General features: G+C 37.8%; 1 protein-coding gene across 1 annotated transcript; it reads left to right on the top strand.

Annotated features, from left to right (window-relative positions):
- Positions 1-11,722: 11,722 nt before the first annotated feature.
- LOC110206563 (olfactory receptor 11H4-like) lies at positions 11,723-12,652 on the top strand. Its single transcript, XM_020984049.2, is given in 3 exon segments — positions 11,723-11,736; positions 11,738-12,093; positions 12,096-12,652. Coding segments are annotated over 3 exon segments (927 nt in total).
- The last annotated feature ends 643 nt before the right edge of the window (positions 12,653-13,295 follow it).

Raw genomic sequence — 13,295 nt, 5'->3', positions numbered from 1 at the left:
AGACAGACCATAACAAAGAAGTCTACCATCACTTCTATAGTATGTTTCTATGTGAGATATGTAATTTATTTTCTTAATACTTCATCTAGTTCTTCTTCCCTACTAACTAGTCTAGCATTTTCATCTTCACACAAATGAACTCTACCATATTTCCCTGCTTTGATTATTAGATTTCCTCACCTGTATATATTTTCTTAATATACAATTAGATTCTTCCTCCCTTTTTTCCTAGCCATATCTGTTTTTTTCTTTTTCATGTTTTTTTTATTTTGTTTAATTTACTTTGAACTTAAATACTAAAATTTAAATACACAATAAGAAAAGAAAAAGAAACATATTATAAGCTTGAATACTAAAACTTAAATGCAAAATAAGCAACAGAACATGAGAGGATTCAAAATATACAGCAATTAATTTCCATTTCAAGAAAACCTATATGGTAAATACTACACATTGTGTTCAGAGCTGTCCATCTTTTCTTTGCTTCTTTGTGTTCTATATCTTTTAGCTAAGTTATTCTAATATAGACATATAACCAAAGTTTATAATCTCAACAAGCCTCAGTGATAAATACAAGATCAAATTTATCTCCTTCCTTTACAATCTCTAGTTCATGTTGCTCGTTAGCCATTCTCTATGCATTCATTTGTAGATACCTGAAACCAGGTAATTATTTTCTTCTTTGTCTTCTGTGAACCTCAGATTGTCTCAATTGCCATTCTTCTTCTAACATTGAAGCTACTCTATCTTATCTACCTTGGAATATATAGGTAGGTAGTTTTCTCAAGCTTTCTTACCAGTTTAAAACTACTTTGATTAAATTTGAAAAATTATGTCAATAATAAGATATGCCACTATTGTATTTTAAGCTATATTCCAGAGGTCCAAGTCCAATTTTCAAATATTATCTTCACAGCCAACTCTTGATTTCCCAAATTGGCCTTTCCCTTTTGAATCCTTTGTGTTCAATAGACAGCAGCAATGAAATTATGACCTGTGCCACTAAACTCTTCAGGGATTATTTCTTTGTTTTGCCCAAGTCCTTATAATCATTAGAAATGCTTCCTAGGTTCTTTCTGGCATTATCATTTGTAGACACATGAATTACCATGAGTAATAGTTAGCTTGTCTGACAAGTCTTGTGAGATTTTCTGACACTTCTTGGCTATATGACTAGGGAAAACAACAGACATCTCTATTGGTATTGGATGAAAAATAGCATCCTCTCTACCTCCTCAAAAGAGAGCCACCTACCACGTCTTCTTCCTGTGCCACTGTGGGGTGTATGAGGTGTAAAGGGAGGACTAGCACCTCTGCTGTGAGAGCTTGCTGAGCCCTTTTCAGAGCTGCTCATCACCTTTGGTGTCCAAATAGTCACCCAGCTCTCACCTGTAGCATGCACAGTAGCCACATCCTGATAAACCATTTCAACAGACAGGCTAAACCAAGTTAAGAGTAAGTAATAGACCTCTAATTAGTCGGTGAGTTAGGGGGATGTCTACTCCAAGCATGTGAAGACTTCCTTCCAGCAGAAAGGGGAGATGAAAACAATTTGTTCCAATGTCCATGAAGCAAGTGCTGTGCAGAACTTAGAGTTTGGTCAGACATCAAAAACACCAAAATCATCCACTGAATCCCCTGCCATCCCCATTCATATTGACTTTTGTCTTGCCCCCTAGACTTAGATGACTCTGGAAGGAATAGTGAGGCTAACAACTTGGTAAAACTCTGCCTCACTTAAATCCAGTTCACATATAAGTCAAGATATCACCCTGTGATGTTACTGGTCCTCTTTGAAAATGAAGGTGGAATAACAAAAAAAAAAAACAACTAGAGACTCATTCTTCTGGCAGCTCCCATAGATCTATAGCCTCACTCCTTAGAAAACAAGCAGCTACTTCTTTTTCAGAAGTTCCAGCCCCACTCTACCAAGATGATCTTCATATCTCTTTCTTAATTCCATGTATCTAATGGTTTCTCTTCTTCATTTTTTCCTCTATGTGAATCTATTCTACTTGCCAACCTGAATCTTCAGAAAACTTTTTTTGTTGGCAAAGTAAAGCCCTTCTTCCATGTTTTTAAGGAATACTTCATTCTCCCTGATAACCTAGAGAGTGGAGAAATAGCCCTCTAGTCTCTTTACCTTCTCTTCTAGGAGGAAGACTAATCTGCTTATTAAACCTAGATAGCAATCATTTGGCTATTGCAGAAATATTTGTATTTCACACTAAATGCAGGCCATTCAAAACTGCCCCTACCAGCCATACTCACTGGAAGTGAGATCCTTAGTCTTTGCCTTGGTCAGTGCCAGCTGCCACCTCCCCAGGTCTTTACCTATGATTGATTGCTGGTACCCATCCAGACCACCATAATCTTGCGAGCAAGTGTGTCCTGAATCCACATCTTCCAACTACCACAGCAAGAGAATTCTAAGTGCTATGCTCACTAATCCTGAAGTTGAGTACATCCAGAGGTTGTTATTATCTCCCCTAAACAAATATTATGGCAAATTATTTGTGAGTGGCTTCAGATCTGGAATTATCACTCTCCTTGTCTTTCTAGAGGCTAATTAGCATGTTGAAAAACATAGCTGATTTCTTTTCCTTTCCGTCACTAATGCCTTTGCTTGTATTACTTGTCTTTCCAACTACCTCGTCATTCTATGAGTTCTTTTTCTTCTCCATCTCTTCCTCCTTTCCTTCTTTCTCTTCAAATGAGTCTCCTCCTTCTGCTTCACCTTTTCCTTCTTTAGTCCTTCACTTTTTCTCTCTTCCTAAAGTCCTCTCAAGTCAATTCCTTATGTTGAATCTCTAGCTTTCCATCTTCTTTAGCACAAATCTTTCTCCTTAACTTCTCCTCAAGTCTTCCCAAACTTGTTTTACTCAAATTTAATCTTTGGCCTTTTTCACAACTCCATTGCCCTTCAAATCACCTTCACAATTCCTTCTTTTTCTTCTCTTGCTCCTTCTTAAGCTCAAGCTATCCTCTTGGTCCTCCTTTCACAACCTTCTGCCACAGAAATTGGAAAGGGGATTATACTAGATTGCCTCAAGGTGATCAGGGAAAAAGGAACTGAACCTATATGTTCTAAAATATTTCTAGAAGCTCTCTTTGTGTTGGCAAAGAACTGGAAATTTTGGGGATGCCCATCAATTGGGGAATGGCTGAAGAAATTGTGGCATATGCTTGCAATGGAATACTCCTGTGCTATAAAAAATGATGAGCTGGTTAATTTTAGAAAAACATGGAAAGACTTGCATGACATAAAGAAAAGTGAAATGAACAGAACCAAGAGAACGTTGTATACACTAACAGTAATATTGTTTGAAGGATAATGGTGAACAACCAAGTTATTCTGAATATTACAAATACTTAAATCAACTACAAAGGATCTATGAAATAAGGTGCTATACGCTTCCAGAGAAAGAACCAATAAATAGAAGTATGCATGATATGGTTTTACATATATTTATAAATCTGTGTCAAATGGTGGTCCTCTCTAGTGCAGTGTGGTGAAGGAGGGAGGAGGACAGTTCAAAACTTAAAATGTAACCAAAAATTAAGTTAAAAATCTTTTAAAAGACATTGATGATAGATGTGAAGAAATAATCAGACCACGGCCAGATAGTCTCTGTTCCTATTTTCCACAACCATACCAACTTTCACAACAGAGAGGGAGAGAAAAGTACTAATCAGGTACCTACTTTGTGCCAGACACGTGCTAAATACTTTACAAATATTATCTCATTTGACCATCACAACAACCTTGTGAGGTAGTTGTTTATTATCATCCCCATTTGGCAGTTAAGGGAACTGAGACAGAGCTTAAGTGACTTACCCACACCTGGTGTCTGAAGCTGGATTTGACCTCAGGTCTTCCTGACTTTAGACCCAGAATTCTTTTCCAGTGAGCTACCTAGCTACTAACCAAGAAATAACTATTACCAGATATAACTCAGATTATGGATCTAATGAATCCCTAGGAGTATGAGACTATCCTGGCTCTCAATGAAGGTACAATCTATTATACACAGAAATGAGATACAGTGGTATAATGGAAAGAGCCCTAGGTTAGGGAAACACAGGACACCTAGATACCAGTCCTGGTTCTGTCATTATTTCTTTGGTCTTGGCAAGTCATCTAAAATCTCTGAGCCTCTCTAAAATGAGAGGTCAGACTAGTTGATATCTAGGGTCACTTCAGCTCAAATTACTATGATTTCACTTTTGGACATGGCCTGGAGAAGTGGTATCCAACTCAAATAGAACTATCACTGGAGGCCACTTGCTGATTTAAAAAACCAAAAACTAACATTTTCTATGTTGTATTTTTGTTGATTTTATTAAACATTTTCCAATTATGTTTAAACCTGATTTGGGCTGCTGCACTCCAAAGTTTAGCAGACCATGAGCTTGATACCTCTGCCTAAAGAATTCTTATGGTTACATTCAGCTCAAAATTGTATAATTTTAAGACAGGTATGGGCCTGGGTATAAACTTTTAATAATTATGGCCATGGAAACTCAACTCATACATTGGAATTGCACACACGCAAAGTTGTAAGATGACAGGCTACTAAAATCACAATGGGACAGGGCACCTCTCTCTGTAGGCAAAAACAGGCACATTAACTAAGAGTTCACAAACATAACCAGAGTCTAGTCTGATATCAAGTTGTTAAGTGGTCCAGAAAGAACATCAGAATTAAATTTTCCACATATCCTAGCCATCATCTAAAATGCAAAGGAAGTATTGGAGATATATGTGTATCTTTGCAAGGAGTCCCCAGCCCTAGGCCTCCTAACATTCGAGTTTTGATTACAGTGCTGGCCTTCACCCACTCATCAAGACAATTATTCAGATACGTCATGACTACTGTGTATCAATAATAAGCAAATTAGTATATGGTGCTTAACTGACAATTCCATCCTGGAGCTAATTATTTGAGTATGTAACTTTCTTCATTAGTAGTTCTTAATTCATCACAATGATATGTGGCAAAAGAGAAGCAAAGAACAATAAGCCTTGTCAATCAAGGAATCAATACAATCACAAGATAGCATGTTGTTGGGATCAACATGACTTCACAGAAGCACAAAACTTAGAGTTACAAGGAACCTTAAATGCAATTTCTGATAAGTGTTCATTGAGCTTCATTCAGACTTCTAATGACAAACTTCTAATGGCAGCTCTGTCTCACCCAACATCTCTTCAGATATTTAAAGACAGCTATTAAGACTCCTTTCTTTTGGGGCAGCTAGGTGGCCCAGTGGATAGAGCACCAGCCCTGGATTCAAGAGGACCTGAGTTCAAATCTGACCTCAGATACATAATACTTACTAGCTGTGTGACCCTGGGCAAGTCACTTAAACCCATTGCCAAACCATAAATAAATATCTAAAAAAAAGAGAGAGAAAAGACTTCTCTTTTCCAGGTGAAACATCCCCAATTTCTTCAACCAGTTATCATATAACATGGTCCAAGGCCTTTCAGCACCCTGGTGACCAGGGCAGAGTAGAGAAGAATTATCTTCATTCCTGGCAATTCTGCCTCTCCTAATACTGCCAAAGATCCCATTACTTTGTTTTCTTGCTGAATCTTGTCTGATTTATAAAGACCTTGCAAATCCTGAAACCCAAGAATTTTTTTTCAAACAAACTGCTACTTAATCATTCCTCCTCTATTTCAATGTACTATTTGATCTTAATAAAATCAACAACAGATGCAAAATTTTTTAAAAATTGCTGGAGTGAGAACAGAAATGTTATGTTAAGCAGGGTGCCATAAGGCAATTGTTGTTCAATCATTATTCAGTCATATCTGACATTTTGTGAACCCATTTAGGGATTTTTTTGACAAACGGCATTGGAATGGTTTACCAATTCCCTCTCCAACTCATTTTACACATGAGGAAACTGAGGCAAGCAGGCTTAAGTGACTTGCCCTGGGTAGCACAGCTAGTAAGTATCTAAGGCCAGATTTGAATTCACAAAGATGAGTTTTCCGACTCCAGGCCCAGCACTTTATCCAATACACCACTTAGCTGCCCCTCTATAAGATGATACTAGGTATTTGATTAGGGAAATGACCATGACATAGATTAGGATTAACTCAATTTTCTTGAAAAAGGGTTTTAAAAATTATAGGATCAACTGTTTGGCAGAAATAAAAACAAATCACAGAAATAAAGAAGTGAAGAAAATATATATAGGGTATATAACTTGAATTTTGTGGAATACAATTAATAATGTAAATTTGCACTTGAAAAGTCACTAAAAAATTCTGTCAGAGATTTATGTTATTTAGAAGGCAGAAATGTGTGAAACAAACATTTCATCAGGTAGCAAAGATACCTGGGGATCATTAACCTTTTCCTCATTCCCAAGAGATGGTTTCTCAGCAGACTGCCCCTCTTTTTAAAAAAATGGAAGCTCTCCTGAGACCCACCAAGAAAGCTCCCCAAACTTTTATCTACTTCACTATATCTAGTTATACCAAAGGAGCCAATGTACATCCAAATTAATGAGGGAGGAGGTGCTAATGCAGGAGGGATGTTTAAGGCAGCAACAATGCCTGAGAAGAAACCTGGGACTTCAAAGAAATAATTTACATGAAACATAAATCATATCCTGTGGGAGAGTGCTTCTGCCATCTCCACACCCCCTTTTAAATCTCCGTCAGGGATAAGATTCCAAGAGTTTCTAGCTATTAATTGGTTTAAATAAACACCATATATCACTCACCTAACAACTTCATCTCTTTGACCAATGAGGGAAGTGGTCCAGGAAGGTTGTTCAGGTTTTCCAGCGGTTTCTTCTTCAACCCAGACTAGAAATGTCAACTATCAAGTAAAGACAGCATGTCTTCTGTTCACTAACTACTGGAAAGAACTCAGAATACCGTACTACCTATTCTATCCTCTATCAGAGCTAAAAAATGAAAAGTTCCAAAGTTAATGCCATGGTTAGTATAGAGCTTTCTAAGATGCTGGGTGGCAATTAAGTGTGGATAAGAGGTCAAAAGAAAGACCTACAGACTGCAGAATCCAGAGTGCTTAGTTCCAGGTGAGTGAATGAATCATTTGAATGGAAAGCCCAAACTTAGTGTTTTTCTTCTCAGTTCTTGCCATGACTACTTGATGAGAAGACCATAGTGGGTAGCTATCTTCTCTTTCCATGCCTATGCATTGCACAATTCTTCCTAGGAAAATCTGAGTTATAGCTACCATGAATCTCTGTAATGCTGGCAAGCTTTGAGACCTACCATTTTTATGTACACTTACATTTATATAAATACACTGTACATTTATACAAATACAGGCTGTGTTAGAGTAGGGCTTTACTCCATTTGGAAATTGGCATTCTCAGTACTCCTCCAACATTGAGCTCCAACAATCTATTGCTGATATTGAATATTCATTCAATAGTCTATAAGTGATACTTGGCTTTAGAATCCCCTCTTCTTCCTGCATGAAGTCATAAGATATACTTCATGATATATAAACAAAATGTACAGAATTTATCATTGAGAGACTGTTGATTTGCAGTACCCGTTAATTGGCTTTGCAGGATTCTATGATGCCTTCGACTTATGTTTTAGTAACATTCCTTCCATTATGACTTCCTGTCCTATTTTATAGTTTCAAGTACAGATGATCTTCCCCTTTGCCCACTTACTCCTCCATACTGATTTGTTGCCTTTGCTGGGTGTCTATTTTTCCTCTTGCCTTTACCCCAGATTAAATTGTTCCTAAATTATACCAACTCCAGAAAGACAATCCAGGCAGCCCATTCAGTTTTCCTATGAGAAATCATGTGATATATGGATTTATAAAAAAAAAATACACTTAACTCTGAGCACCCAATTGGAAAGACACCTTTTATATTTCTATATAAAATGATAAGAAAGACAACTTCACCAATAGCTTTGGGAAGGAATGACTACATCAATGAAAGAAAGTAGCATGCCTCAAAGCACCAAGCTGAATAAAAGGGCTAGGCATGGGGCAGCTGGATGGCACAGTGGATAGCACACTGGCCCTGGTGTCAGGAGGCCCCGAGTTCAAATCCGGCCTCAGAGACTTGAGACTCACTAGCTGTGTGACCCCGGGCAAGTCATTTAACCCTGATTGCCTTGCAAAAAAAAAGTGCTAAGCATGTTCAAAGAGGGGTAGTAATGAGTTTGATTCAAGAATAAATTATATGTAAGAGAGCAGGTGTGCTCAGAAATGTTTACAAATTGATTGGGGGCAGGGAAAACACAGGCACGATACTTAAACAACGTTGTTAACATTTTCTCCAAGAGTATTTTAAATCTAGACAATCAAAGAAACAATAAATCAAGGCCTGATTGGTACTGTTTCCCAATTCCTAAGGTATAAATGCTCACACTAAAATTTTAACTGTCCTCTGATCTGGTTCCAGCACAACACTGTGAGTAGGAGATAAACTGTTGCTAGAACAACGAAAAGGCAAACCTTCTGATCTTGTGAGCATGAACCCAGCTCATATAGTCACAGGATCAGGAGAATGTCTTGGTATCTCTGCTAGGTTATAGCCTGATTAACAAGCAACTTTCAATAGTAAGTCATAACTGACCAGTTAATGGTGTAATTTCTACTGGCCTTCACAGTACTACAAATGCATAGGAAGCAAATATGAGGAGAGAGGGGAAAAGATTTCAGACTTGTATTGAGATGAGACAACACATCTCTGGTGCTTTGGGTCCTAAAGTCGATTCCCTTTTGTATATGTTTGCATGTCTATCCTGCAGCATGATTTCCTTGCAGAGAAGGGAATGAGCATTTACATAGCATTTACTATGTGTCAGGAACTTGGCTAAGCTCTTCTTACAAATATCATCTCATTTGATCCTCACAACAACCCTGTAAGTTGGGTGCTATCAATACCAATGGGGTACTATTATTATCACCATTTTACAATTGAAGAAACTGAAGCAAACAGCCATTGAGTGACTTGCCCACAGTCACACAGCTAATAAATGCCTCAGGCCAAATTTGAACTCAGATCTTCTTCTTCGCTCTAGGCCTACCACTATATTCATTGCCTAAATTGTTTCCTGAATTATGACTTTTTTGGCAAACTGTGCTGATATGGACAGAGTTAACATTTTAGGTAGTTACCTTTCAATAGCTGTGTCTTCAGGCTCTTCAGAAGCCTGATAAGTACATCCTTAGACCTTTTCTTTCTTTCTAGGTGTGCCAGTCATCCAGAAAGGTAGGGTGAGAGTTGAATACCAACAAGGATAAGGAATTCAGAAGTGTAGCATGTAAGAATTGGAAAGGACTTTGGTTATCAAGTCACTTGGACTTTATTCAATAGGTAACAGGAAGTCATTAAAGATCTAGTAGCATGACACAATCTCTGTAGGACTGATGGGGGCTAAGAAAGATAATAGATAGGTAGACAAGTTAAGAAGCAATTATGGTCTAAGCAAGATGTAATGGAAGCCTGTAGTACTAAGGTGATGGTGGAAACAGAAAGGAGAGGACAGAAATTATGAGGGAGAACAGTATTTGTTACATAAATATTCCATCCAAAAATCATCTTGAAGTTTTAGTGAATTGCGACCTCAATGAATTAATAGTGTGATAATCAAGTTACTCATTCAATATGGAATTGCATCAAGAGACACATAGTATACAGAAATTATTGTCTAAAATGAAGCCTTCCCCTGATCAGATCATTTCTGAAATAGCAGGGTTAGTTCTTGGTGCCACATATTAGAAAGAACATTGGATAACCTGCAGAGCACACAGAGGAAGGATAATGACCATGATGCTGAAGGACCTCAAGATAATACCCTGTGGTTAAAGATCTTGCCAAGAATTATTTAATGGAACCAAGGATGCTAAGTCAGAAGGAAAAAAAAGCATTTGAAGGATTATCACAGGTAAAAGGGATTAGACTTATTGTATTTGGACGCAGAGGGTAAAATAAGAAGCACAGGCAAAGTCCCTAAGAAGGGACTTAAGTTTGACATTCATCGGGAATTGATGTTGTCCATAAAGTAGGCTGGACAGTCTCAGGAGGAAACAGGGATACCCTTTATTGCAGGTCTTAAATCAAAGTGTGGATGACCACTTGTGGGATACATTGTGGTGGGAATTCATGTTCACATGTGGTTTAGACCAGTAGTGTCAAATTCAAATAGAAATGGGGCCACTAAATCATACAGAAGGATCCCTGTGCTGCATACTGACTGGGGGAGGGGGGACATAAATTAACATTATCTGTGTTCTATTGTATTTTTCTTTATCTGTTCAATGTCTTCCAATTACATTTTAATCTGGTTCCTGCCACATTGAAGAGGGTTGTGAGCCCATGAGCTGTGTGTTTGACACCTCTGGATTAGATCATACTAGATGACCTCTGTGGTCTCTTCCAACCCTGAGATTCTGTGATTCGGTGACATTTACTTCACAGACAACATTTCAGAAATAATTGTTCTGCAAAGTATTATACATTTTCTCAACCATCAGGACACAGCAGAGGATACATTTAATCATCAGCAGAAAACCATGCTAAGCATTGTGTTTCATATCTGCTTAGTGATATGGAAAATGTATACACTGTGTAATGTAACTCATTGTCTTTTGATTTATTAGCATTAAAAGCCTCTGTTAGATTTCCTAATGTAAATACCCAAGGCTAGACATTATAAGTATGTGTTTTATTATAATGAAAATGAATTGTTTTGCAGTATCTTTAACATGCATTAGCTACATTAAGCAGCATGACTTGTTAGAAAGAATGCTGAATTCAGAGTAGAGAATGGAATTCAAATCCTGCCACCAGTATTACTAGGTCTGTAATAGTGACAAGTAAATTTACTGTTCACAGCCTCAGTTTACTCACCTGCAAATTCAAGATAATATTATCTATGGCACCAAACTCTAAGCACTATTTTGCATATCAAATAAGATATATTTAAAGTGCTATGGTACAATTCAGCTATTGTTTTGAAATTAAATAAAGATCCTGATAAAATACAAAGTCCTTAAGGTCAAGAATTAGTTCATTTTTGTCTTTTGTCTTTCCATTCAGATTACACCAATCACTGCAGACTAAAATATTGTCAAACTATTACTGCTATTTCAGAAAAGAGGCCTTAATGTTGTTGCCTAAGCTAATGAAAGAAAGCAAATGTTTCACAGTATATACAAAGAACCTACTAACCTAGATGAAACTCTGAAAACTGGGCTGTTAACCTTTCTGTTACTGAACTCTACCGTACCTAAAAGTTTCCCTTAAACTATGAATCTTCCTTAAATACTTGAGAAGTTTCAATAACTTTGTTGGACAAGTGAAAAGGAAATCCTGAAGTCTTTTCTCTGCAGCACCTGACTCTTGGGTACCATGCTAAATAAGAAGGGATGGCCACTTGAAGTCTGAATTTCAGGATCAAATGAGCTATGCTTAGCCCAGGCCTACCACAAAGTAGTCACTTCAGTAAATACTTATTCCTTTCTCTTCTTCCTTGAACGAAGCAGCAGAAGAACTGAGGCCTGAGTTTGCTGGAAAAATAGGGAGGTTGTGGGCTGAGAGGAAGATGGGATTATTATAAATTGATTTGCATATGACAAGATATGTATTCTATAAATCCTACAAAGTCCTCATTAAGATCCTTTTCCTAGTAATGTCTAAAATGCAATCCATTGATGTGATGATCTTTTCTGCCTTTTCCACAGCTCGGAGTTCAATGAACAAGTCAGGACCACACTGTGACTGAATTTGTCCTCTTGGGTTTCTCTGGTCGCTGGGAGACACGAATCTTACTCTTTTCTCTTTTCTTCATAGTCTATATCCTGACCATGGTAGGGAATGGAGCCATCATGTGTGCAGTGAGATGGGACCAGAGACTCCACACACCCATGTATATCCTACTGGGGAACTTTGCCTTTCTGGAGTTCTGGTACATAAACTCCACTGTGCCCAGCATGTTAGAAAACTTCCTCTCAGAAACCAAAACTATCTCTTTTGTTGGCTGCTTCCTCCAGTTCTATTTTTTCTCTTCCTTGGGTACAACTGAAATCTATTTCCTGTGCATCATGGCTTACGATCGTTATCTTGCCATTGCCACCCACTACACTACCCAAACATCATGACCCTAAAGCGCTGTTGCACCTTGATGTCTCTGTGCTGGGTGCTTGGCTTCTTAAGCTATTTTCTATCTACTATCCAGCTCTCTCAGCTATCATTCTGTGGTCCCAACGTCATTGACCACATTATTTGTGACATAGATCCACTAATGGCTCTATCATGTGTCCCTGCTCCAGCCACTGAAATTCTGTTCTATATCCTAAGCTCCCTCATCCTCTTCCTCCCCATACTCTACATCCTTGGCTCTTACATCCTCCTACTAAGAGCCGTGCTAAAAGTTCCTTCAGCCGCTGGCCGGCGTAAGGCCTTCTCCACATGTGGATCCCATCTGGCCATAGTCTGCCTCTTCTTTGGGAGCCTTATGATCATGTATGTCAGCCCAACATCTGAGAACTCAGGTGAAGTACAAAAGATCATAAGCTTATTCTACTTAGTGGTGACACCATTCTTGAACCCTCTGATTTATAGTCTCAGAAATAAGGAAATGAAGGCTGCTCTGAGAAAAGTCATGGGGATAACTTCAGAATAAACAAAATTGCATACATGAACTTTACATGTGGTTCTGTGTTCTAATGACAGACAATTCAATTTAACACACAATGATTAAGTGCTTGCCATCAACAAAAAAAATGGAAGAAACATAAAGATGAATGAAAGACCATTGAGAAAGGCATATTCTTCTCCTACTACTCCTGAGGGTTAAGAGCTAAGATAAGACATCTTCTCAGAAAGATCCCTCATCTTTACCTTCTGTGCTATTTGGATTGCCTCATTCTGTTCTGCTATTGACTGCTGGAAATAGACACATTTTTATATAATCTACTCCCTCTTTTTGTGACTGAAGCCATCCACTGAGACAATAGGATTTTAGAAGCTAAAATTAAAAATTATCTGGAAAAAAAACATGAATTGAGGCTTTGATCTAACAGAACTACAAGTTGACTCCTTTGCCTGATTTCTTTAGACATATTATTATAAATTGTCTCAGTGAATTCAAGTTTCTTTATCAACAAGGGAACATTTCAGTGTACAAAGAACAAAAAGGGATTATTTATGAAATCATGAATTACTTTAAGGAACAATTTAGTGGTTTGCTTTTTTTCAAGTGATCTTAATTACATACATACCATCCATCTGAATCCAAAAAGCAGCTGTTCAATTGCATCCCACTC

The sequence above is a fragment of the Phascolarctos cinereus genome, unplaced genomic scaffold (genome assembly GCF_003287225.1).
Source record: "Phascolarctos cinereus isolate Bilbo 61053 unplaced genomic scaffold, phaCin_HiC Scaffold_3;HRSCAF=262, whole genome shotgun sequence".
Classification (NCBI taxonomy): domain Eukaryota; kingdom Metazoa; phylum Chordata; class Mammalia; order Diprotodontia; family Phascolarctidae; genus Phascolarctos; species Phascolarctos cinereus.
The sequence above is the reverse complement of the archived record's forward strand: the minus strand, read 5'-3'. Positions and strand labels throughout refer to the sequence as shown.